Raw genomic sequence first — 26,424 nt, 5'->3', positions numbered from 1 at the left:
AAGGTTCAGAAGTCAACAATGAAAAGTGAAAGCTTTTAAAAGGTCCTCGGTGATCCAGCCAACAGGCTTTGGAATTCTGTGATGCCAGACAATACTCCCAAATGCAGGCTGAACCAGTTTAAAATGTAAATATTTAATAAAAGAAGCAAAAATTATTTTATTGTATAGCTAGACAGTATTGCATTTGAAAGCTAAGCTAATATGTAATTAATTGAAGCTTCTTTTAAAAACGCTTCCCTTCAGTCTTTGAATCAATACTGTATTCCAAGAATCAATACTTGGTTACAAGGCAGAAGAGAAGTTAAGAGTTAGGGAATGGGAGTTAAGTGACTTGTCCAGCGTCACACTGCTAGAAAGTGTCTGAGACCAAATTTGAACCCAGGACTTTCCATTTCCAGGATTGACTCTCTCTCCACTGAGCCACCCAGCTGTTTGCTGTGGCTAATTGTCAATGACATCCTTATGGAGGGTTTCTCATTTCTATTTGATTTGAATATCTCTGATATAGTAGACATTCCTTCTGGACCATACATTTAATAATGCTAATTGATTGAATGATTGATTTATTCATCATCCTGATGGCCTTCCTTTCAACAACCAGATTAGACACCCGCCCATAAATGAATACGATATTCCAAATAAAGTCTGACAAGGGCAGAATGCAATGGAACTATCACTTCCCTATTACTAGAAAGTATCTTTTTTCTGACTCACTCTCCCGGATTTCAGATTCTCTACATTCACCAGATAGTGGCCCTCTGAAAGGACATGATGGAACAGCAGAGGGAGTTCTGCCTTATACTCATCAGATTGGCTAAGGTGACAAATGTAACACAGCCTCCACACAGGTGGGGTAAAGGAGGGACATCCCTGGGCTGCACTACATATGGAGAAAGAGGTAGGACCCCTAAGGGGTGGAGAGAAAGCAGGACACAATGCTGAAGACTTGTCAGATGAAACATACTTAAACTGGTTCCAGATGATCTTTGGGGGAGATGTGGAGAAAGGAACTCCAAAGGAAGCTGTGGAGAGAAATGGGGAGCCTTGAGAATGGCAGGCATGCCTGGGAAGCTGGCCCCATCATATCCCTAGTCTTACTTACATTTCTAGGAAAGCACTAAAAATGGACCTCTTCTGAATGAGATCATTCCCTTTCTTGTTAACTGGAGATTAATCTCTCAGCTGTGAATTCATTCACTCATGTATACTTTAGCATATTCTAACATAAATTCTCCAATTTATTTGTTTTGCTTGAATAAATTAATTTGCTTACAGATCACTATTTGTGATGATCTTTTGTATAATCAGCATTTGATAGGAAGCAACTAAACTAGAAAGTGTAAGCTAAGGGCTATTTTTGTTCTTATAAAATTTATAAGATATAATATAATATAAATGATCAAGAAAGTTGCTTTTAGGAGGCAGCTGGGTAGCTCAGTGGATTGAGAGTCAGGCCTAGAGACGGAAGGTCCTAAGTTCAAATCTGACCTCAAACGCTTCCTAGCTGTATGACCCTGGGCAAGTCACTTGACCCCCAGCCTACCCTTACCACTCTTCTGCCTTGGAGCCAATACACGGTATTGACTCCAAGACAGAAGGTAAGGGTTTAAAAAAAAAGTTGCTTTTAACTTTATTTTATTTTTACTTTTCAAACATTCCTTTTCTCTTCTCCCCTCTCCTCCCCACCCCTTTCAATTTCAATTAGCAGCTCTGCTTGGTTTTGACTCAGAAGCATTATCCCTTCCTCCTCTTTCCCCCCTTCCCCTTGGGAGATGTCTTTCTCCATTTGACTGTAAGATCCTTGAAGGTAGGGACTTTGTTTTTCTTTTTTGCATCCTGTTCTATTTTTGTCTGTTTGTTTAACTTTTAACCTTCTGTCTTAGAATGGAAATTTAGCATTGGTTCCAAAGCAAAAGAGCAGTTATAAGGGGGTAGTCAGTTGGGGTTAAATGACTTGCTCAGGATCAAACATCTAGGAAGTGTCTAAGGCCATGTTTGAATCCAGGATTTCCCATCTCCAAGTCTGGCTCTCCATTCACTGAGCCACCTAGTTGCCCTTGTAGTAGGTGCTTAATAAATGTTTACTAGGTTGAATGGAATTGACCCAATAACACCATTTTGTTGTTTATGTCATTTCAGTCCTAACCAAATCTTTACAACTTCATTTGGGGTCTTCTTAGAAAGGATAAGTGGTTTGCCATTTCCTTCTTCAGCTCATTTTACAGATGAGGAAACTGAGGCAAACAGGGTGAAGCGACTTGCTCAGTCACACAGCTAGTTAGTACTGCACATGGATAAAGGTCCACTGTGCCATCTAGCTGCCCTAGTAATACTACTACTTAGCCTATACCTTAAAGAGATCAAAGAAGGAAAGGGACCTATGTGCACAAAAATATTTATAGTGGTTATTTTTAGAATGGCAAAGAACCAGAAACTAAATATGTGGGTGCCCATCAATTAGGGAATGTTAAGAAACAAAATCTAGTATATAAATACAATGGAAGGTTATTGTTGTTCAACCATTTCAATCCTGACTCTTTGTGATCCCATTTGGGATTTTCTTGGCAAAGATACTGGGGTGGTCTGCCATTTCCTTCTCCAGCTCATTTTATAGATGAGGAAACCGAGTGTCACCCAGCTAGTAAGTGTCTGAGGCCACATTTGAACTCAGAAAGATGAGTCTTTCTGACTCTCGGCCTGGCACTTGATCCATTGTGACACCTCATTGCCCATTAATGTATCCTAAGAAATGATGAAAAGAAAAGTTTCAGAAAAACCTGTATAGATTTATGTTAATTAATGCAGAGTAAAGAAGAGCAGAACCAGGATTAAAAATATATGCAATAGCAACATTAGCTTGTTTTTTTTTTTAAATGATGTACTTTGACACCAAATATGTGTCTTCTACGAATATGAGAATTCTATATACATAATAGAATGGAGGGGATTGCATGTAAAACTATGAATCTGGATTATGTTTTCATTTAAAACATATAATCAATTCAACATACACATTTTGAAGCTGTTCTGCTTGCCTGTAATTCTTCCTGGACTTCCTGCATTTAAAAAAATGCTTCAATGGTGACTACTTCCTTTTTTTTCTTTTCCTTTCTTCCTTCTTTCCTTCCTTCCTTTCCTCCTTCCCTCTTTCCTTCTCTCCTTTCCTTTCTTCTTTCCTTCCTTCCCTCCTTCCCTCTTTCCTTCTCTCCTTTCCTTCCTTCCTTTCCTCCTTCCCTCTTTCCTTCTCTCCTTTCCTTTCTTCTTTCCTTCCTTCCTTCCCTCTTTCCTTCTCTCCTTTCCTTTCTCTTTCATCCTTTCTCTTTCTCTCTTTCTTCTTCCTAATCCTTCTCTTCCTCCTATTTCACTCCCAGTTGGAAAAAAATTAAATCTTTTGAACAAATATACAAAACAAATTTTTATATTGGTCATGCAGAATCAGACATATTTTTGGATATTCATGCAGAATGAGACATTTTTAGATACTGCTAATGTGAAAATCTGTTTAACTTAACCATGCATATTTGTTACCAAAAAAAATTTTTTTTTAATTAGAAAAGAACAGCTAGATGGCTCACTGGCTTGAGAGTCAGGTCTAGAGACAGGAGATCCTGGGTTCAAATCCAGCCTTAGACACCTAGCTGTGTGATCCTGGGCAAGTCACTTAATCCTATTGCCTAGTCCTTGTGATTCTTCTGCCTTAAAACCAATACATAGTATTGATACTAAGATGGAAGGTAAGAGTTTTAAAAAATAAATAAATAAATTAGAGAGGGGGAAAGATAGGATGGAAAAGTAGGCTTGGGATAGAGTCCTTACTCTTGCCCCCTCCAAAAAAAAAACAAAACTGAGAAGAGAAAGGTTAGCTCTTATAGCTAAATGTTGGATTTGTATTATAATTTAAAAGAAAATCAAATTTTAATTTTCAATTGAATGTAATCCTTTCCTGTTTTACAAAGTACACGGAAATTAAAATGTGTTATTAATTTCAGAATAAAAAATACTAAATGAAAAATTCAAAAAGAAGGAAAGGAGATGGCAGCTTGGTGGCTCTGTGAATTGAGAGCCAGGTCTAGAAACAGGAAGTCTTAGGTTCAAATTTGGCCTCAGATACTTCCTAGCCCTGTCACCCTGGGCAAATCACTTAACCTCTTACCTAGCCCTTACCTCACTTCTGCCTTGGAACCAATACTTAGTATTGATCCTAAGATGAAAGTAAAGTTTTGGAGGGGAAAAAAAAAAAAGGAAAAGAAAACAGACGAGGCATGCTTGCTGCTTCCCATGAGGTAAGATACCCAAACTATGTTCCCTAACCTTCTAGGCTTGGGCCATGATATGATTATGGACTGGTGTTGAGGCTGTCTAGTTCAGGCAGGAGCCCAGGTACATGGTCTCTTGCCTAGCTTTATTTCCCTCCCTGCCACTCACCTTGTCCTAATTATAGTCATTTGCTTAGGGATCAGGGTCTCTATTATTCAAATCTGGAAGGGTTCTGCTCACCACTTTCAGGCTCAGATGTAATGACTTCAAGTCTTGATGTCATTTTTTACTCTGTGATCTGGGAAAATGACTCCTTCTTTAGGGAACCCTCAGCTCAGGCGCTGAGAAAGCTGTGTGACCATCAGTCAGTCACTTAGTGTGTCTGAATCTCAGCTTCCTCAGGTATAAAGTGGGCATAATGATATTTATATTAACTATTCCAGACATGTGTAAGCTTTCCATTGCCATAGAAAATGACCTCTTATTAATTATGATTATTAAAGAACTTGGAATCATTTTTAGAAGTTAGCATGAAAATGGGTGTGTTTGTGTGTGTATGTGAGAGAGAGAGAGACAGAAAGAGAGACAGAAAAGGAGAGAGAGAGAGACAGGCAGAGACACACACAGAGACAGACAGACAGAAAGAGACGGACAGACACACACACAGGAGACAGAGACAGAGAGAAAAAGACAGAGGCTGTGCCAGTAGGGGGAGGAGTGTGCCTATCTCTAAAGTAGAAAGAACTCCTGTGTGGAGATCGTGGCTATCTTCTTCCCCACAAACTTAGGAATTAAAGCTGATTTGATTTTAACTCCTAAATAAGACCCTTTCTCTATCAGTGGGCATCGTGGCTGAAGGCTGTAGTGTTCAACCAGATAAGAACAATATGGAGCCAAGGGCACCAAAACTAAAGGGCACCAAAAGCCGGGCAGTCTTGTTTGTTCTGAAGGGAGTGGGTGGAACTGTGATGCAAACACAAGGAGCTTGTAACCAGGCAAAGCCAAGTCTGAAGATCTTTTGACACAGGACAACTATCTACACAAGTGGCATAGCAGAGAGAATGAGAGATGTAGTATCAGAGGCCCTGGATTCGAGTCCCTCCTCTCTACTTGAAACATGAGTGACCTTGAACAAATAATTTTCCTTCTCTGGAACTCAATTTCCTCATTTAGTCTGGGCATTGGGGGAAATTTGGAAAAATTAGATTGGGCTCTTAGCCTCAGGGATCTTTCATTCTATTGGGTGAGATGAGAGAAGCACCTCAGTAGTCAGAAATAGAAAATGGAGCACCCAGTGGGAGTATGCATGAGGGCAGTACTGAGCCACTAAGGCAGTTCAGTTCATTTCCCTAAGGAGGGACACCCAGGTACAAACAAGGGGCTATTCTTGTTTCAAGGAGGAAAGCATCCGGGTTCAAACCATGTCAGCTGACTAAAGCATCTGTCAGCTCTTCCACTTGGAAATAGTCCAAGGGCCCTTTGCTTTCCGTCCCAGGGCTAGGTCCTTCACTCATTTCTAAATCTGCCCTGACAGCCAAGTCTTGGCTCAGCACAGCCCTGGAATCCTCCAGAGTGTTTCCCTTTTTTTTAAATTCCATTTTGACTGTCATGCAAAACACACTTCTGTATTGGTCCCAGTTGTAAGAGCCCATCGTACATAACCCAAACCCCCAAATCAAACCATAAATACACTTAAATGAAAGACAGTCTGCTTTGTTCCTCATCTGTCTGACTCCATCAGTTCTTTCTCTGGAGGCGGAGAGCCTTCCCCATCCTAAGTCCTTCAGGATCGTCCCAAATCCTTGCATTTGCTGAGAGTGGCCAAGTTTTCACAGATAATTATTGTGAATTTTTCTCTTCTTCCTGGTCCCGCCTCTATAAGTGGCTGCCTGAATCTGTCACCTTTTTCCTCTTTCCATTCTCCCCCAGTCCCCACGTGCCCTCTAAACCAGTGTTTCTAGGGCATATACACAATATACAATATTATATATAATGTAAATTTAAAGCTAGGCTATAACAGAAACATATTTAAAAAGGGCAGCCTCAGTTTTCTCATCTGCAAGAAGAGCTGGAGAAGGAAATGGCAAGCCACTTTGCCACGAAAACCTCAAATGGGGTCACAAAACATCAGACACGACGGAAATGACTGAACAACAATAAAAAATGAATAAAAGCGGGGCAGCTGGGTAGCTCAGTGGAGTGAGAGTCAGGTCTAGAGACAGGAGGTCCTAGGTTCAAACCTGGCCTTAGCCACTTCCCAGCTGTGTGACCCTGGGCAAGTCACTTGACCCCCATTGCCCACCCTTACCAATCTTCCACCTATGAGACAATACACCGAAGTACAAGGGTTTAAAAAAAAATGAATAAAAGCAACTGATCTAGTGCTTTCTGAGGTAGTCTTTAAAATTCCTGTTCTACGACGACGACTACTGCTACTAATAAATACTAATAAGGTTTTCTCTCATTTCTGGAACACTTTGACTCTTATGAAATCCTTTTTTTTTTTTTTTTTTTTTAACAACCTTCGGAGGTAACTAGTATAAGAATTGTTATAGTCATTTTATAGATGAAGAAATTCTGTTTCTGAAAAGATGAGGTACTTACCCATAGCAGGGACCTAATAAATGTGTTGAACTGAAATGAATTGCCCAGCTTATAGATAGCGTTTGTTTGAAATCCTTACCTTCTGTCTTAGAATTTATATTGAGTATTGGTTCTCAGGCAGAAGAGTGGTAAGGGTTAGGCAATTAGGATTAAGTGACTTGCCCAGTGTCTGCCATCAGAGAGAAAATTGAAGAGAAGTCAGACACAGAGATGAGAACACCTCCCATTCTCCAGTTCTGGCTATGTGGCCACAGCTCTCCAAAGAGGCTATCATTTGCCAGATGGTTAACAGACTGAAACCAGTTACAGGAAGTCTGGGCAGGGTGACACAGCTAGGAAATGTCTGAGACCACATTTGAACCCAGGACCTCCAGTCTCTAGGCCTAGTGCCTGAGCCACCTCGCTATCTGTCTGATCAGTCAAGACTTATTTACATTTTTTTTTAAACCCTTGTACTTTGGTGTATTGTCTCATAGGTAGAAGATTGGTAAGGGTGGGCAATGGGGGTCAAGTGACTTGCCCAGGGTCACACAGCTGGGAAGTGGCTGAGGCCTGGTTTGAACCTAGGACCTCCTGTCTCTAGGCCTGACTCTCACTCCACTGAGCTACCCAGCTGCCCCCTTATTTACATATTTTTGATAGTTGCTTTGGTGTGGTTGCATAAACCCATGTGTTCAAGCAGTTGTTTTACTTCTGTGTTTCCACTTCTGCAGCTCTTCCTCTGAATGTGGGTAGTATTCCTTTCCATAAATCTCTCAGAATTGTCCTGGGTCATTGCATTGCTGCCAGAACAGAAGTCCATTACATTCGATTTTACCACAGTGTATCATGTCTCTGGGTACAATGTCCTTCTGGCTCTGCACCTTTCATATGCATCAGTTCCTGGAGGTCTTTCCAGTTCACATGGAATTCCTCCAGTTTATTATTCCTTTGAGCACAATAGTATTCCATCACCAGCATATACCACAATTTGTTCAGCCATTCCCCAATTGAAGGGCAGTCCCTTGTTTTCCAGTTTTTTGCAACCACAAAAAGTGTGGCTATAAATATTTTTCTACAAGTCTGTTTATGATCTCTTTGGGGTACAAACCCAGCAATGCCATGGTTGGATCAAAGTGCAGGCAGGCTTTTATCACTCTTTGGGGATAGTTCCAAATTGCCATCCAGAATGGTTGGATCAGTTCACAATGCATTAATGTCCCAATTTTGCCACATCCCCTCCAACATTCATTACTCTCCCCTGCTATCATTTTAGCCAATCTGCTAGGTATGAGGTGGTACCTTAGAGTTGTTTTGATTTGCATTTCTCTAATTATTAGAGATTTAGAACACTTTCTCACATGCTTATTAACAGTTTTGATTTCTTTATCTGAAAATTGCCTATTCATGTCCCTTGCTCATTTATCAATCAGGGAATGGCTTGATTTTTCTTTACAATTGATTTAGCTCCTTGTATATTTGAGAAATTAAACCTCTGTCAGAGTTTTTTGTTATAACGATTTTTTCCCAGTTTGTTGTTTCCCTTCTGATTTGGTTGCATTGTTTTTGTTTGTACAAAACCTTTTTAATTAAATATTATCAAAATTATTTATTTTACATTTTGTAATTTTTTCTAACTCTTGCTTGGTTTTAAAATCTTCCCTTTCCCATAGAACTGACAGATAAACTATTCTATGTTCACCTAATTTTCTTATACTTTCTTTCTTTATATTCAAGTCATTCACCCATTCCGAATTTATCTTGGTGTAGGGTGTGAGATGTTGATCTAAACCTAATCTCTCCCATATTGTTTTCCAATTTTCCCAGCAGTTTTTGTCAAATAGTGGATTTTTGTCCCAAAAGTTGGGCTCTTTGGGTTTATTATACACTGTCTTGCTGATGTCACTTACCCGAAGTCTATTCCACTGATCCTCCGTTCTGTCTCTTAGCCAGCACCATATCATTTTGATGACCACCTCTTTATAGTATAGTTTAATATCTGGTACTGCTAGGCCACCTTCTTTCACATTTTTTCATTATTTCCTTTGATATTCTTGATCTTTTGTTATTCCAAATGAACTTTGTTACAGTTTTTTCTAATTCAGTGAAAAAGTTTTTTGGTAGTTTGATAGGTATGGTGCAAAATAGGTAAATTAATTTGGGTAGAATGGTCATTTTTATTATGTTAGCTTATCCTATCCATGAGCAATCAGTGTTTTTCCAATTATTTAGATCTAGTTTTATTTGTTTGGAAAGTGTTTTGTAGTTGTTTTCGTATAATTCCTGTGTTTGTTTTGGTAGATAGATTCCTAAGTATTTTATATTGTCTAGGGTGATTTTAAATGGTGTTTCTCTTTCTACCTCTTGCTGTTGTGATGTGTTGGAGATATATAGAAATGCTGATGATTTATGTGCATTTATTTTGTATCCTGCAACTTTGCTATAGTTGTTGATTATTTCTACTAGCTTTTTAGTTGATTCTCTAGGATTTTTTAAGTAGACCATCATATCATCTGCAAAGAGTGATAGCTTAGTCTCCTCATTGCCTATTTTGCTACCTTTAATTTCTTTTTATTCTCTAATTGCTACTGCTAGTGTTTCTAGTACAATGTTAAATAATAGAGGAGATAATGGGCATCCTTGTTTCACTCCTGATCTTATTGGAAAGGCTTCTAATTTATCCCCATTGCATATGATGCTTGTTGGTGGTTTTAGATATATACTGTTTATTATTTTTAGGAAAGGTCCTTCTATTCCTATACTTTCTAGTGTTTTCACTAGGAATGGATGTTGTATTTTGTCAAAGGCTTTTTCAGCATCTATTGAGATAATCATGTGATTTTTGTTGGTTTGCTTGTTGATATGGTCAATTACGTGAATAATTTTCCTGATGTTGAACCATCCTTTCATTTCTGGCATAAATCCCACCTGATCATAGTGAATAACCCTTGTGATCACTTGCTGGAGTCTCTTTGCTAGTATTCTGTTTAAGATTTTTGTATCTATGTTCATTAAGGAAATTGGTCTGTAGTTTTCTTTCTTTGTTTTTGATCTACCTGGCTTTGGGATCAGTACCATATTTGTGTCATAAAAGGAATTTGGTAGAACCCCTTCTTTGCTTATTATGTCAAATAGTTTGTATAGTATTAGAATTAGTTGTTCTTTGAAGGTATGATAGAATTCACTTGTGAATCCATTTGGTCCTGGGGATTTTTTCTTAGGGAGTTCTTTGATGGCTTGTTCAATTTCTTTTTCTGATATGGGATTATTTAAGTATTCTATTTCTTCTACTGTTAATCTAGGCAATTTATATTTTTGTAAATATTCATCTCTCTCACCTAGATTGCTATATTTATTACCATACAATTGCACAAAATGATTTTTAATGATTGCCTTGATTTCCTCTTCATTAGAGGTGAGATCTCCCTTTTCATCTTTGATATGGATGCTTTGGTTTTCTTCTTTACTTTTTTTAGTTAGATTGACCAGTACTGAGGCTTCCGGGTTAAGATGGCGACAGAATAAAAAGCAGCTCTTAACCTCTCCTGACCGAAACATACAGGACTCCTCAAGGGGACATAAAAACAAATCCAGACAAACAGAGGGACCCCACAACAGGGCGCAGCATGGAAGGTACATGGAATCGGGACATTTCCATGCTATAAAGGGGTGAAACAGCTCTCACTAAATCACGGGCTGAGCAATCCCGCCCCTCCACACACACCAGCTAAAAAGAAATAGAGCAAGTTTAGGGCACCCATTGAGTCATTGGCAGCTCCAGGGCCTGTTCCTGAGAGCAGCAAGACTTAGGACCCCAAAAAGCTAAAGAATGCACACGGACTCTGAGCGTGGACACAGAGCGCAGGCGCGGGTGGAGGTGAACACAGGTGCGAGCAAAGGCTCTGAAACCCTGAGTGGGGAACCAGTGCAGACGGGTATAGGACTGTGGAAGCAGCGACCTGAGACTTGTAAAGGAACCTCCGGCAGAGGATCAAGCAAGGGGGTCTACCAGGGGGCTTGACCTTGAGAACAACCAGACCTCAGACCTCAGGACCCAAAAGAGTGCAGACAGACCCTAAGCATGAGGAAAAGCTGAGAAGCTGCTGGGCTAACAATGGCTACCCAGAATCAGGAAGTTCAGAAGAGAAAGATTAACAACAAGAAGAAAAAATCTTTAACACTCGACAACTTTTACACAGAGAAAATCCAGACAACCGAGCAAACAGAAGAGAACAAACAAGCATCCGGACCCTCCCAAAATAATGACAACTGGTCACAAGCTCTTGAAGAGTTCAAAACTGAGATGACGAGAAAGTTGGAAAAGATTTGGTTAGAGAAATGGGAAATAGTTCAAAAGGAAATCAGGCAAGAAAATAACAGTTTAAAAGGCAGAATTTTGCAATTGGAAAGTGAGGCTCAGAAATCAAATGAACTGATAAGCAAATTGAACACCAGAAATGACCAGATTGAAAAGGAAAACCAAAATATTATAGCCGAAAACCAGTCCCTAAAGGCTAGAATTGAGCAATTAGAAGCTAATGATCTCTCAAGACAACAAGAACAAATAAAACAAAGTCAAAAGACTGAAAAAATAGAAGGAAACATGAAATATCTCAATGAGAAAGTGACAGACCTAGATTGACCAGTACTTTGTCAATTTTGTTTGTTTTTTCAAAGTATCAGCTTCTAGTCTTATTTATTAATTCAATAGTTCTTTTACTTTCAATTTTATTGATTTCTCCTTTAATTTTTATAATCTCTAATTTGGTGTTTAGATGGGAATTTTTAATTTGTTCCCTTTCTAGTTTTTTAATTTGCATGCCCAGTTCATTGATCTTTGCCCTCTCTAATTTGTTAATACATGCACTCAAGGATATAAATTTCCTCTTAGCTGCATGCCACCGAGTTTGGTAGGATATCTCATCATTGTCATTCTCTTCAATGAAATTATTGATTGTTTCTATTTCTTCTTTGGAGAATCATATTATTTAATTTCCAATTAGTTTTTGATTTGCCTGTCCAGGTGCCCTTACTAATTATTTTTATTGCATTTTATGATCTGAAAAGGTTACATTCATTATTTCTGCTCTTTTGCATTTGTTTGTGATGTTTCTATGCCCTATTACATGGTCAATCTTTGTGAATGTACTATGTGCAGCTGAAAAGAAGGTGTATTCCTTTTTGTCCCTATTTATTTTTCTCCACATAGCTATTAAATCTAATTTTTCTAGGATTTCATTTACCTCTCTTATCTCTTTCTTATTTATTTATTTTTGTTTGATTTATCTAAATCTGAAAGAGGAATATTTAGATCTCCTCCTCGTGTGGTTTTACTATCTATTTCCTTCTTGAGCTCTGCCCCTTTCTCCTTCAGGAATTTGGATGCTATACCGTTAGGTGCATACATGTTGAGTACTGTTATTTCCTCATTGTCTATACTGCCTTTTATCAGGATGTAATTACCTTCCCTATCTCTTTTAACCAGATCTATTTTTACTTTGGCTCTGTCAGAGATCATGATCACCACTCCTGCCTTCTTTTTCTCATTTGAAGCCCAAAAGATTTTGCTCCAGCCCTTGACCTTAAACCTGTGTATGTCCACCCACCTCATATGTGTTTCTTGTAGACAACATATGATAGGATTTTGGTTTCTAATCCACTCTTCTATTTGCTTCCATTTTATGGGTGAGTTCATCCCATTCACATTCCGAAAGTTATAATTATCAGTTGTGTATTCCCCAACATTTTGGTATGTTTTCCTAGTTCTACCCCTTCTTCTTACACTATTTCCTTTTAAACCAGTGGTTTGTTTTAGGCCAGTCTCCCTTTTCCCCTCCCTTGATTTACTTCCCTTTCCACTCCCTCCTTTATTACTCCCCTCTTTTTATTTTTTAAGGCCTAATGAATTCCCTTTCCCCTCTCCTCCCCTCCCTTTTTTGACCTCCCCACCTCCCTGCTCCCCTTGGTTAATCCCTTCTGACTTTCTCAGTAGGGTTAGATAGAATTCTATATCCCAATGGATATAGCTACTCTTCCCTCTCAGGGTTAATTCCAGTGAGAGTAAGGTTTAAATATTACCTCTTAATGCTCTCTTCCTTTCCTTTTCATAATAGTATTCATCCCCTCCCCTTCCCATGCTCTCTTTGTGTGGTATATTTTTCTTATTCATTCAAGTTTCTCTTGGTGCCATCTACTATTCACCCCTCGTCTTCCTCCCCTCCACCCCATATTATCTTAGACCATTTAGTACTCCAACCTCTTCCTATGAATAATTCTTCTAATTACTATAATAGTTAATATAGTTTTTGAAAATTACACATAACATTTCCCCATATAGGAATACAAATAATTTGATCTTATTCAAGCCTTTAAAGAGGCAAATTTAAAAATGAGAGTTTTCTTTCTTTCCCCTCTGTTTCTTATTTACCTTTTCATGTTTCTCTTGGTTTTTGTGGTTGGATATCAAAATTTCCATTTAGTCCTGGTCTTTTCTGTGCAGATACTTGGAAATCTTCTATCTTGTTGAATGCCCATACTTTCCCATGGAAGTATATAGTCGGTTTTAATGGGTACGTTATCCTTGGTTGCAGACCTAGTGCTGTTGCCTTTCTGAATATCATATTCCAAAGCTTGCAGTCATTTAGTGTGGAGGCTGCCAGATCCTGTGTGATCCTGATTGGGCTCCTTGATATCTGAATTGTCTCTTTCTGGCTTCTTATAAATTTTTTTCTTTTACTTGGAAGCTCTCGAATTAGGCTTTTATATTCCTGGGGGTTGTCTTTTCAGGGTCTAGTGTAGAGGGTGATCTATAGATCCTTTCAATGTCTATATTGCCCTCTTGTTATAGAACTTCAAGGCAGTTTTGCTGAATAATTTCTTTTAGTATGGAGTCCAAATTTCTATTAATTTCTGCTTTTTCAGGAAGATCAATGATTCTCAAATTGTGTCTTCTAGATTTGTTTTCTTGATCTTTCAATTTCTCATTGAGATATTTCATGTTTCCTTCTATTTTATCAGTCTTTTGACTTGCTTTATTTGTTCTTGCTGTCTTGAGAAATCATTGGCTTCTAATTGCCCAATTCTAGCCTTTAGGGACTGGTTTTCAGCTATAATCTTTTGGTTTTCCTTTTCAATCTGGTCTATCTGGTTCTTCAAGGCTTCCAGCTGGTTATTTCTAGTCTTCAGTTTGCTTATCAATTCATCTGATTTCTCAGCCTCATTGAGAAATTGCGAAATTCTGCCTTTTAAGCTGTTATTTTCTTGCCGATCTCTTCCATTTTTCTCATAATCTCAGATTTGAACTCTTCAAGATCTTGTGACCCATTTTCATTTTTTTGGAAAGGTTTGGATGTCTTTAATTGTTTGTCTTCCTCTGTTTTCTGTTTTTTTTTTTCAGTGCAGAAGTTATCAAGTGTTAGAGCTTTACTGGAGTTTCTGTTTTTTTTTCCTGGAATTCCTTGGTCTTCCTCTGTTTCATTTGTTCTTTGTTCATTTCCAGAATAGAAGCTAGCGATTGTTGTTGAGAGCCATAAATAAACAATTTTATCTGTAAATCCTATCAGATCCAGCTATAGCTGATGATTACAACCAATTGATAACTCCTTTCATTATTCAAAGTTTTCCTGTGTAATAAATCATTTTAATTTAAAGAAAATGGGGAATTATTTGGGAAGTCATTAAGAGAAATTAGAATCTCAAATAGATATTTTTATCTGGACCCCATCAAAGGATCAACACAGACCAGCAGAGCTGCGTGTTGAACTTTTCTCCCTTTACAGGTTGAGGCTGGACTGGGTTACCTGAGATAAAAATCTGAGATTTCTCTTTTGACCCTTTCTCCAAGACCTCCCCACTCTATGTCTCGTGCTCTACTGACAAGCATTTCTTAAATTCTTCTATATGTCTGGCATTGTGCAAGGGGCAGAGATCCCTGCTCTCAAATAGCTTACAGTAGTGTGCCAGGCACCATGCTAAGTGCTAGAAATCCAAACACAAACAGAAAGACAATCCTTACTCTAAATGGGAAAAAACAAGCAGAGTGAGAAGGCATCAGAGAGTGAAGAGCCTAGAGAGGAGGCATTAGGCTAGTTGGCTTTCCTTATGTGATTCCAGGCTCAAAGCCTAACCATATGGGATTCTCTCCTCATTGATAGAGATCAGTCCTCTGCTCCCATGAGAGGGATGGGGCAGACTTGTTGAGAGGAAAAAGGAGATCCCTAGAGTCTGTATAAGGTGTATCTGAGGGAAGATGGAAGATGCCAACCCTACTTCAGGCTTTCCTTACTTTCTCAAAGCTGGGAGCTAGAAGCATCCAAAGTTCAGAGTCTCAGCAGCTCAAAGACAATCAAAGCAAGCTACAGAGATTGGCCGGGTCTCATCTTGTCAACTCTCCCCAACCCTTTGCACAGGAGCAGGACATTCCTCTCCACTAATGAGGAGAGAGTTCTTTACCAATCGGCTTTGGGACTGGGGTTACACTTATAAAGGAGATTCTGAAAATACATAAATAAAACCAAGAACTAAAAATAAAAAGGAGATTCTGGGAGGAACCAATGAATCAGAGGAAGGAATCACAGGAGAAGAGTATACTTTCAGTATGGAAAGTTCAGGGGTAGAGTGAGTTTCCAGGGTAAGCGCGAAGAGCCCGCTCTTTGCTTGGTTGGTTCTCTGGAGGGAGGGTGGTGTGGTGAAGAATGAAATGAAACTGAGCCAGAGTACAAGTCAAAATTGCAGACGCTGTTCCTTCTCTCTCTTGTGCCATCTGCTGATTTTAATTTTTATACCCTCTTTTCTTTATGATCTCATACAGGTTTTTTTCTTCCCATACATTCAAAATCACATATTAACTTTTGAAACATCACGAGATTGACATTTACCAAATATCTTACTATGGTTAAACAAAGAAGCAAGCTTGTCAAAAATTATTCATTACAGGGTGGCTTAGTTTGAACTTATTCTTTTCAGCCATGCATAAGGTACAAGTACATCACTTCCTAGCTAAACATAATATTTAATTATATTTTAACTAATTATATTATGTATATAGTTATGTTATACTATTCATTTCCATCATCAATCAAGGAGATAGTTATGGTAGTTGATTACATCCAATAAGATACAATAATATCAGTCTGGTCCAATGTTTTGTTCCCATGGTGTTTTTTCTGTTATAGGATCACTAAGAATACAGTTCTGGTAGGGTGATTCTGTGCTAATTTGTCATTGCCTTAATTTCTTTGTGTTTCACTGTTTCTACGGTCTGTAGGAGTTTGGGAACAAACTCAGGCCAGGTATTTTCTTGCTGGGAACTTTAGAAACTTGCATTAACTCACTAACTGCTGGTTTTCTGCTGGGCTGATTCTAGGGGAAATTTCTATACTCTAAGGGGTTGTACAGGGGTTTATTTTTGGATAGTGGGTAGTCTTTGGCTGTGATTGTTCTTGCCATGAACCTGTATTGTTTTTCTGTGTCTTCTCTGAGCTGGATAAGGATATTGATTGCAATAATTTCAATGCAAGTGAATGTCACTGTAAAAAGAATCATATAGGGTAAACTGAGTGTGGAATCTCGATCCTCCTGACAACCTGCCATGCTGGATTGTCAGAGCTTGTGAGTAGCCGTGCTAACCTCACAGCCTCGATGGCTTCCGGCAGGTAAGGAAGTGATTGCTCTGTACAGAACATACAAAGAATCAGGAGTGAAGCTCATAGAGGAATATTTTCTGTTCACCTATAGTCTGATGTACCTACAGACTTTCTTTCTTTTTTTAAACCCTTACCTTCCATCTTAGAATCAATACTGTATACTGGTTCCAAGGCAGAAGAATGGTAAGGACTAGGCAATGAAGATTAAGTGACTTGCCCAAGGTCACACAGCTAGGAAATGTCTGAGGCCACATTTGAACCCAGGACTTGGCTCTCAATCTAATGAGCAACCTAGGTGTCCCCACCCACAAACCATATCCTTCATGCCTGGGTTGGACCTGACAGAACCTATCTCTTCTGATATACCTTTCTCTAACCTAGGTTTACTTCCACAACACAATAAGGACTTTAATGGAAGATAATTTTTATGTGCCTCAAAACTGTCTTTCTCAATGGCAGCATGATAATATAATAGCAATAGCTGGCTTTTAAATAGTGCTTTACAAATATTCCCCCATTTGCTCTTCACAATAACCCTGAGAGGTAAGTTGTACTGGTGTGATGAATTCCATTTTACAGATGAGATAACTAAAGCTTTTCTTATCAACTTGAGGTTCAGAGGCATTAAAAAACTCACTGATAGTCATATAGCTAGACTAGGAAGAGCCAGGACTGGAACTCTAAACTCAATGTTCTTTGCACTGTCCCAATAGGTATTCAGGTTTTCTTCAAATTTTCACTATTATAAATGATTTTGTTATAAACAGAAGCTACGTTGTTGTTTCATATTTTTTAGAAATTGTAACACACACCCAAATATGAGAGAGCTCCAATGGATAAGAACTGAAACCAGAAAGAGGAAGTCATCCATGAAAGGAGGCTTTGCAAAAGTTGGGTAAATCAAAGCTATTTCCTAAGGGTTGGCTGAAATGATTTAAAGGATTGTTATTGTACTTTTGATAGGGAGATTCCGGTATGAGTCCCATGTGATTTCCTGGCTCCCGAAAAGCTATTTGGAGGCTTCCTGAAAGTTGCAGAATATACCTAATGGGGGCGTTCAATATATCCCCTTTAATATGTAAAAAAGTTCAGCGGCCAACGTCATACTCAGTCAGAACGTCAAATACTCACGATTCGTGGCAGTGCCACTCATATCAGTGAGATTGTGGATCCACAAGAGCCCATATAATTCCCTGGATGGAGTCATCTCTAAGCAGGAAATCTAGAGTGGCTGCCTTTTTCCTCACACTGCCTTGGAAAGAGGAGTAGAATCAGTGCTTATTAAGATGAGAACAGAGAAAATTGATTATACTATTTACCAGTAATTATCTATCAATGATATAGTTGATTCAGACTAGAATAGACCTTCTCCCATCCAACTCTGCTCTGCAGAGTTCTTTTTATTAAAAGAACTTATAGGGGGCTTAATGGATAGAAAGCTGAGCCTAGAGATGAGAGGTTCTGGGATCAAAGCTGGCCTTAGATACTTCCTAGCTGTGTCTCCCTGGGCAAGTCACTTAACTTCCATTGCCAACCCTTTACCGTTCTTCTGCCTTGGAACCATTACATGGTTTTAATTCTAAGACGAAAGGTAGGGGCTTTTAAGAAAAAAGAACTTACAGGGGGTCAGCGAGGTGGTACAGTAGCTAGAGCGCCAGATCGGGTGTCAGGAGGACTTAGGCTCACATCTGATCTCTAGACAGTTCCTAGCTGTGTGAACTTCACTTGCCTAGCCTTTGCCCTTCTGTCAGAGTTGTTACTAAGACAGAAAGCCTTTGAGAAAACCAAAAACGACTCACAACCACCTGAAGTATCCTCCCACCTTTGCCTTAGACAAACTTCCTGGAATCTGAGCATGGAGAGGGATGTGGGGGAACTGACAAGGGAATTGACAAGGCTGCAAGTGACGCCCATGAAACTTACGAGAACAGTTTTGGCAAGGTGGCAAGAACTTTCAGCTTTGCAGAATCTGACTCATCTGACAAATATTTATGGTCGCAGCAGGGGCAGGACACCAGCTGGTCTAAAACAGTTGCAGATTGGAGGAGAAAAGATCTCATTACCCACCCAAAGCAGAGACTCGCCAAATTGCAGGATGCTAATATCCTGTGTGTATACAGTGTCACCAAAAGCAAGAGGACACTGAACAGGCTGTGGTTACTGTTCACCAATGCTCAGTTTTCTCCTACTAGACAGGATAGAGTTTTTCATGACAATTAAATTAATCCTTAACAACCTGGGTAAGTTATCACCAAGAAAAGAGAAGTTGGAATTTGTTTCTTTAATCTCTATACCTGCAACTAATTTTTAATATGCATCAGCATCTTGCTAGTTTGTTTCCTGTTTATAGTGTGTTTATACCTAGCCTATCCTGAGTTACGCTCATTCAGAAAGATCTGAATTCAAATACACACCACTTACAGGTCATGGGACTTACTGGCCCTCCCTCTGTGTACTTCACATTGGTTCTAGAAACCTACAATCGAAGAAGCTCTCTTGGCTTCCATATCACATACATCACCTCTAGAATTGAGTCACGACATGGAGTCATTGTGGAGGACTCAGTTTCCACAATTAAACACTTGCTGTCCAAATCTCCTTCACGATTTTCTCACAGTATGAAGGGAAGTAATGTTGACTAACATCAGAAAAGTAGGCTGGAACTAGACTGTTAAGGGATTCAATGGCTAAACAGAAAAGTCTGTATTTGATTCTAGAGGTGTTTAAACAATTTATCAGGAAGTGATAGAGTCAGATCTGAGTTTTAGAAAGACTATGTTAGCATTGATGCAGAAGATCGATGTGGGGGGAAACACCAGAGGCAGGGAGATAGATGCATTAGAAAGACATTGCCAGGCAGCTAGAGAACCAATCCTAGAGAGAGAGGAGGTCCTGGGTTCCAATCTGATCTCTGATACTTCCTAGCTGTGTGACCCTGGGCAAGTTGCTTAATTCCCATTGCCAAGCCCTTACTGCTCTTCTGCCTTGGAATAGATATTTGAAATTGATTCTAAGACAGAAGAATTTAAAAAGAAAGAAAAATATCATCATGGTGCAGGTTAAAGGTGATGAGGGTCTAAACCAGGGTAGTGTGAATGGAAAGGAGGGGGCAGATGGGAGAGATAATATGGATATGGAGAGAACAATCAAGATCTCAGGTCCCCCTTACCATTCTCTTTATATTTGCTGTTCTGGGGAGACTGTCAACCAGCACAAGCAGCCATTTCAGATCAGAAAAGACTTGCCAAAAGATTCATATGCCCATGCCTGTGCTTCCTTTAACTGATCATATCTGATCCAATGACAAAAGGTTCTGTTTCGAAACTGTTTTAGTAATTTATTATGAAAGCTCTAGTGAAAAGAGAGCCTTTATTATAAAGGACCTATCAGGAACAAATCAGTAATAAAATGGGCTGGGCACCTAGCCAGGGTCAATAGGTTGCCAGAGACAAAGATTGGCATCATGGTAATAGAGAGAGTTGGACTCAGGGCAGGGAAGCCTTGGGCTCTGTGACCCTGGAGAAAGTCATTTAACTTCTCAGGGTTCTGGGCAACTTTTAAAAAATCTCAAAAAGTAGCAGAGAAGGGGTAGCTGAGCTTTCCTCATCCAGGAGTTCTCTATGTTATTTCAATTCAATAAAGTTAATTATTTATTTGTTTTTTAAACTCTTACCTACTGAATATCAGTTCTAAGACAGAAGAGTAGTAAGGGCTATGCAATGGGGGTCAAGTGACTTGTCCAGGGTCACACAGCTAAGAAGTGTCTGAGGCCAAATTTAAACACAAGACCTCACATCTCTAAGCCTGCCATTCGATCCACAGTCACCTAGCAGCCCCTCAATAAACATTTATTAAGCACTAATTAAGTGCACCAGGTCCACAAAAAGAGGCAAAAGACAATGCCTGCCCTCAAGGCGATCTAGTCAATCTATAGGCAAGAAAATGCTGCCTTCCTAGGTCTCGTGACAATGTAGGGACCCAGGAGTCCCTGGTTCCACACACCCCCTCCCACACTGCACCCCACTGACTTGAAGCCCCCAGATCTGCTGCAGAGCTGCCTCCTGGAGGGGTGGGTAGCTCGGGGAAGGAGGTAGTTAGGGGCTGAAGCAGGAGTTTAATTCCCATTGCCTAGCCCTTACTGCTCTTCTGCCTTGGAACAGATATTTAGTACAGATTCTAGGACAGAAGAATTTAAAAAGAAAGAAAAATATCACCATAGTTCAGGCTAGAGGTGATGAGGGTTTAAACCATCCATCTTCTGTATCGATGCTAACATAGTCTTCCTAAAACTCAGATCTGACTCTATCACTTCCTGATGTATTTTTTTAAACTCCTCTAGAATCAAATACACACATTTCTGTTTAGCCATTCATTCATTCTCCGGTTTTGGTCCAGATCTTTAGGCTCTCTGCTTTCTCCTCCCAACCCCGGCAGCCCACCCTACGGAAGAGGAGACTGAGGTCCAGAGGCGGGCAGCGTTTTGGCTAAGGTCATACAGCTTTCAGATGGCAGATTAGAGCCTTGAACACCAATCCTCGGACTCTCAAAGAGAGGCGTGAAAAGGGGTGCAGAGAATGAGGGAGTGGGGCTGGGTCTAGGGAACTAGAGCCCTCGGATTTCTAAGGCTTCTCCTAGGGGCTGAGCGCCCTCCCACGTAGCTCTCCCCGGGCTCCGCCCCCTTTCCTATGCCGTGCCCTGCCTGGCTCGCTTCCGCGCTCCCGAAGCCCCGCCCCCTGTACTGAGCCGTACCCCCCGCTCCCTCTCTGCCCGTACGCTCCCCGTAAAGCCCCGCCCATCGCGCGCGCTCCCGCGCTGCTCCCTCTGGTCCTGCCCTGCCGGCCATTCGCCCTCGCGCCCCGCCCCGTGCTCCTCCTCCTTCCAGGCAGCCTGAGACTTAGTCCTCGGGAGTCGAGGTTTGGCGCATGCTGAGCTGCTGCCTCCGCCTCCGAGTCTCCGTGCCGGGCCTCGCGCTCTCGCTGCCCTTCCTGCTGCCGCCGTCTCGGGCTCCGGGTCCGAGCGTCCGCCGCTTGCTCCTTCCAACCTTCGACTTCAGCTTCCGCCAGTCTCTCATTATGAAGCCGCTCGTTGTGTTCGTGCTGGGCGGGCCCGGTGCCGGCAAGGGCACCCAGTGTGCTCGCATTGTGCAGGTGAGAGCGGGGCCTGCAGCTTTGGGAACCCCTGGACTACAGCTCCCGGCGTGTCCCGCGGTGCCGTCCCACGGCCAAGGCGCTCGGAGCCCGTGGAGCATGCCGGGATATGTAGTCATCTAATGGCGGGAGAGTGAGGCCGGGACCCCCGAGCCCAAGCCGCCCGCGCGGCATGCCGGGAATCGTAGTTTTTTCCAAGCCCTGGGGAAAGGATGCCGGGACCCCTCTGAGCGCCCAGGGCCTGAGAGGAATGCCGGGATTTGCGGCGCCCAGGCCCTACCACTGCCCCAGCCAGAGGGTGGGGCTTTGGAGCAACCAAAGGTCACGGGCTAAGCGCCACGTAGCAAGCACTAGGCTGATGTGGGGGCCCTTATCTGCCCTGGGCCTCAGTTTCCCCTTCTATACAGTGGGGAGCTGGGCCTAGATAGTCCCTAGGAGCCACTGACATTCAGTGACTGCTTCACTGGGTCTCAGTTTACCCGTCAGCCCTAGCAGTCAGTGTTCCAAGCCTTCTAAACCCCCTTGCTAGCCCATGAGGACCCCTCTCTGAGCCTCAGCTTGCTTGTCAGCCCTGTTAGTTAATAGGGTTCCTTCTCTGTGCCTCAGTTTACCTTTCAGCCCTGACAGTCGGTGTTCTAATCCTCCAATCCCAGCTAGTCCATAGGGTCCTCCCTCTGGGCCTCAGTTTACCCTTTAACCCTGGCATTCAGTGCTCTAACACCCTCCTCCCTCCATCCCTGCTAATCTACTCCGAACCTCAGTTTATGGTTCAGCCCTGGCAGTCAGTGTTCTAAGCCCTGGCCATCCCTACTAGTCTATGGGGTCCCCCTCCGAACCTGTTTACTCTTCTCTTGGCAGTGTTCTCTCCACCCCCTCTCCTTGCTAGACTATAGGGTCCCCCTTTGAGCCTCAGTTTCCTCCTTATTAAGACACTAGTCATAATTGTGCCCCTCCAGCCCTGCTAGTCTAATGCCTTTGCCTCTGTGAAAGGACTTTGTCTGTCCCCAGCACCACAAGTGCCCACTGGTTGTTGGAATATGTGGAGGATAAAACTCTGGCCTGGCCCCAAGGGAATCTGTGAGACTGATGGCTGCAAAAATGTCTAATTAGTGGGGCAGCTGGGTAGCTCAGTGGAGTGAGAGTCAGGCCTAGAGACAGGAGGTCCTAGGTTCAAACCTGGCCTCAGCCACTTCCCAGCTGTGTGACCCTGGGCAAGTCACTTGACCCCCATTGCCCACCCTTACCAATCTTCCACCTATGAGACAATACACCGAAGTACAAGGGTTTAAAAAAAAAATAAAAAATAAAAAATGTCTAATCAGGAATTCTCTCTCTACCAAGAGGCAACTCCCCCCCCCCAAAAAAAAGGTCCCTGCAGAGATAGAAGAGCATCTCTTGGGTGGGGAGTAGCTCTAGGATCCTCCTAGAAGGCTTGTCTGGACTTTTTAGGGGGGACTGACCCCCTTTGGTTCTTGGGGTTTGAAAGCTGCAGTGGTGGAAGAATCTGGATTAGGGCTCCAGACTCCTGCCACTGGTCAGTCAGTAAATTAAGTAATTATTTAGGTTCTTTCGTACTTTTATTTATTTTGTTAAATATTTCCCAGTTACATTTAATATGGTTTGGGCCACACTGAGGAGTTTTGTACACCTTGAGTTTACTCTATAATCTAGCCCAACTTCTTTTATTACATGAAGAATCTGAGACTCAGAGATGACAAGTGATGTGCTCCAGGTTACAGTTAGTCTGGGGCAGGATTTGAACCTATATTCCAACTCCCTATCTAGTACTCAGTACAACTCATGGTACTGTATAAACGAGATAACAGATGTCAAATACTCTGCAGACCTTGACTTATGAGTGCTGCAAGTATCTTTTTACCATTAATGCTGTGAGAGAGGCATTTTTGGAGCTAAGGTGCCTGAGAAAGTAGTTGGCAGCAGGAATTCAAGGGCATGCACCTTCTCCCAGGATCACACAGTTCAAAGGGGTCTCAAAGGACACACAGTTCAAGCTCCATTGGAGCAGGAATATGGGGGAGAAGGACCAGATGAGACCTTGTATGTCTTTCTGAAGCTATTGGGAATGGTGTTAACTTACTCTAGCTTGAGGCAGCCCATCTAAAGTCTTGGGCAGTTTTGTTTTTTTTTCTTTACCTGAGCCAAAATTTGTTTCTGCAGCTAAGAGGAAATGTCTTGGATCTGTATTTCCTTGTGGGTATGCATGGGTTGAGAGTCATTGAAATGCCAGCCTCCAGAGAAGGAAGAGCAGCTGGGAGGCAACGGAGGAGCTTCTGAGTGGGTTCTCTAGCAGCATTCTAATCCCAAGGGAAGGGGGGCCCTTCCCAGCTCTCAGCCACAGCCCTTGCTGGGAGAGGTGGGGAGCTGTGGGACTGGCTAAGATCATTTCCTCCTTGACCCTCCCTTCTTCAAAGCCTTTGCTACTTACTACTCCCTTAGATGCTGTTATCCCGAGGTTCCTCCTGGGTTCTTTTCTAGACCATTCAAACAAAAGTTGCTTTGCCCTAACTCTGAGTGAGATGTCATTGTGTCTGAGATGTCTGTCTGTGTCTCTTTCTCTTTTTCTCTTGCTGCTCACTGGGTCAGAGGTAGTGAGCTCTACAGCTGGGTTTTGTAACCACAACTTCTTTTTTCTTTTAAGAAATAAAAACCAAACCCAACATGTTCACAAGGGAAATAATTTCCAAATTCCATTTTTTCTTTACCTCTAGATTATTTTTGCCTCTTTTTTGCCTGTTTTCTTAAAGGCAGAAGATAAAGGGAAGAATAGGGGTGGGGGAAAAGTATGGCGGTCTTCTCAGCTAATTTTAAATTAATAATAGCTCACAAATTCTAGATGATGTTCATAGTGTTTCAAGGCTAGTGGAATAAACACTGGTTTCATGTCAGATGAGCTGGATTTGAATTCTAAGTCTTTTATTCATGCCTTTTGTGGAGTGTCATGTAGCTGAGCCTCAGTTTCTTTCTTTGAAAAGTGAGAAAGGGGCAGCTGAGTAGCTCAGTGGATTGAGAGCCAGACCTAGAGATGGGAGGTCCTAGGTTCAAATCTGGCCTCAGACACTTCCCAGCTGTGTGACCCTGGGCAAGTCATTTGATCCCCATTGCCTACCCTTCCCACTCTTCTGCCTTGGAGCCAATACACAGTATTGACTCCAAGATGGAAGGTAAGGGTTTAAAAAAAAAAAAGAAAGAAATGAAAAGTGAGAAGATTGAACTAGATTAGAGGTTCTTAGCCTGGAGTCCACAGACTACTCAAGGGACTTGTGGATGGATTTCATTGAGCTTGGATAGAAAACAAATATCTTTAATATCTTTATTTTCACTTAACCTTTTATTTATTTGCACTTAACCCAAAGCATGATTGGTGAGCAGGGACCCTTTCTCAGGCTGCTCCAGATGGATCCAGAAGGGTCTGAGAGGTGAGGAATCCTTATCCTTGAGGGTCTCAAAGGACTCTTTAATCAGTCTAAATCTTTTGAGTTCATTAATCAATTTGCAAGTCTCCTCATCTCCTTCTTTACAGATAACATGAAATTGAATCTTGGGGAGGTGACATCCTTGTCTAGCATCTCAGGGCCAGTAAAAGTCTGAGCTGGGATTTATCTCTTGGTCTTTCTCCCCAGCTTTCTTCAAGTCCAGACCTATTGCTAAACTTAAATCCCCATCTCCCTCTAAGGCATTTGGCAAGTCTGTATTTTAGTTATGAGTTTAGTTAACATAGCCCACAAAGTGTGCCCCCAGAAACTTATTAAGCAAAAAGAGAAAAAAAGAAAAAGAGAAAAACTTTGTTTATTTAGCAGCCAACTAGATTGGTGTTTAATAAGCCTATGTACAACTCTACTCTTCTTTTCTTTTAAAAACCCTTACCTTTTGACTTAAGAATCAATACTGTGTATATTGGTTCTAAGGCAGAAGAGTGGTCAGGGCTAGGCAGTGGGGGGTCAAGTGACTTGCCCAGGGTCACACAGCTAGGTCGTGTCTGAGGTCAGATTTGAACCCAGGACCTCCCATCTCTGGGCCTGGCTCTCAAACTACTGAGCCACCTAGCTGCCCCCTTGTACCTTTATTTTATTTTATTTTTTAGAATATTTTCCCATGGTTACGATTCATGTTCTTTTCCTTCTCCCCCTCCCCTATAGCCGATGAGTAATTCCACTGGGTTTTACATGTATCATTAATCAAGACCTATTTCCATATTATTGATAGTTGCTCTAAGGTGATAGTTTAGAATATACATCCCCAATCATATCTCCATCAACCCATGTGTTCAAGCAGTTGTTTTTCTTCTGCATTTCTACTCCCACAGTTCTTTCTCTGGATGTGGATAGCGTCTTCCTTATAAGTCCCTCAGCATTGTCCTGGATCATTGCATTGCTGCTAGTAGAGAAGTCCATTACATTCAATTGATTGTACCCTTATTTTAAAAGAGAAAGGATGACTGGGCTTTGACAAAGGTTAGTGAAATGGGGCAGGCAGCCTCAGTGTCTTCCACCTAAATTTGTGCTTCCTTTCCCCCCAACGTTGCTTTCACTTTGTATGTTTTTGCTTTTCCCTCTTTAACACTTCAGTTGTCCTTTAGGCTGGGATTGGGTTGTCCAGGGTGGGAGGGCTAGCTGCAGTGAAACCTTTTTCATGGGTAGGTTTGAGCCACCTCAGATGAGGCCTGTGGATATTCTAAGTGATTTAGTGATGAAGCCTGTGATTCAGTCAGGCATCACCTCCACCCCCAAAACAATACCACCACCTGCTTTACTGAATTAAAAATAATCTATGGG

The 26,424-nt window shown here is 41.3% G+C and overlaps 1 protein-coding gene across 2 annotated transcripts in view; it reads left to right on the top strand.

Annotated features, from left to right (window-relative positions):
- Positions 1-21,353: 21,353 nt before the first annotated feature.
- CMPK1 (cytidine/uridine monophosphate kinase 1) overlaps positions 21,354-26,424 on the top strand; it is a 32,348-nt gene continuing 27,277 nt past the window's right edge. Inside the window, exon 1 of one of the 2 annotated variants that reach the window (XM_044677202.1) lies at positions 21,354-21,631. In XM_044677202.1, coding sequence (XP_044533137.1) covers positions 21,407-21,631 — 225 coding nt within the window. In that variant the 5' untranslated portion in view covers positions 21,354-21,406. The remainder of the gene's footprint in view (positions 21,632-26,424) is intronic. The other variant, XM_044677203.1, reaches the window with a different exon arrangement.

Source organism: Gracilinanus agilis, chromosome 4 (genome assembly GCF_016433145.1).
Source record: "Gracilinanus agilis isolate LMUSP501 chromosome 4, AgileGrace, whole genome shotgun sequence".
Taxonomy (NCBI): domain Eukaryota; kingdom Metazoa; phylum Chordata; class Mammalia; order Didelphimorphia; family Didelphidae; genus Gracilinanus; species Gracilinanus agilis.
Note: the sequence above shows the minus strand (reverse complement) of the source record. Positions and strands in the feature narration are given on the sequence as shown.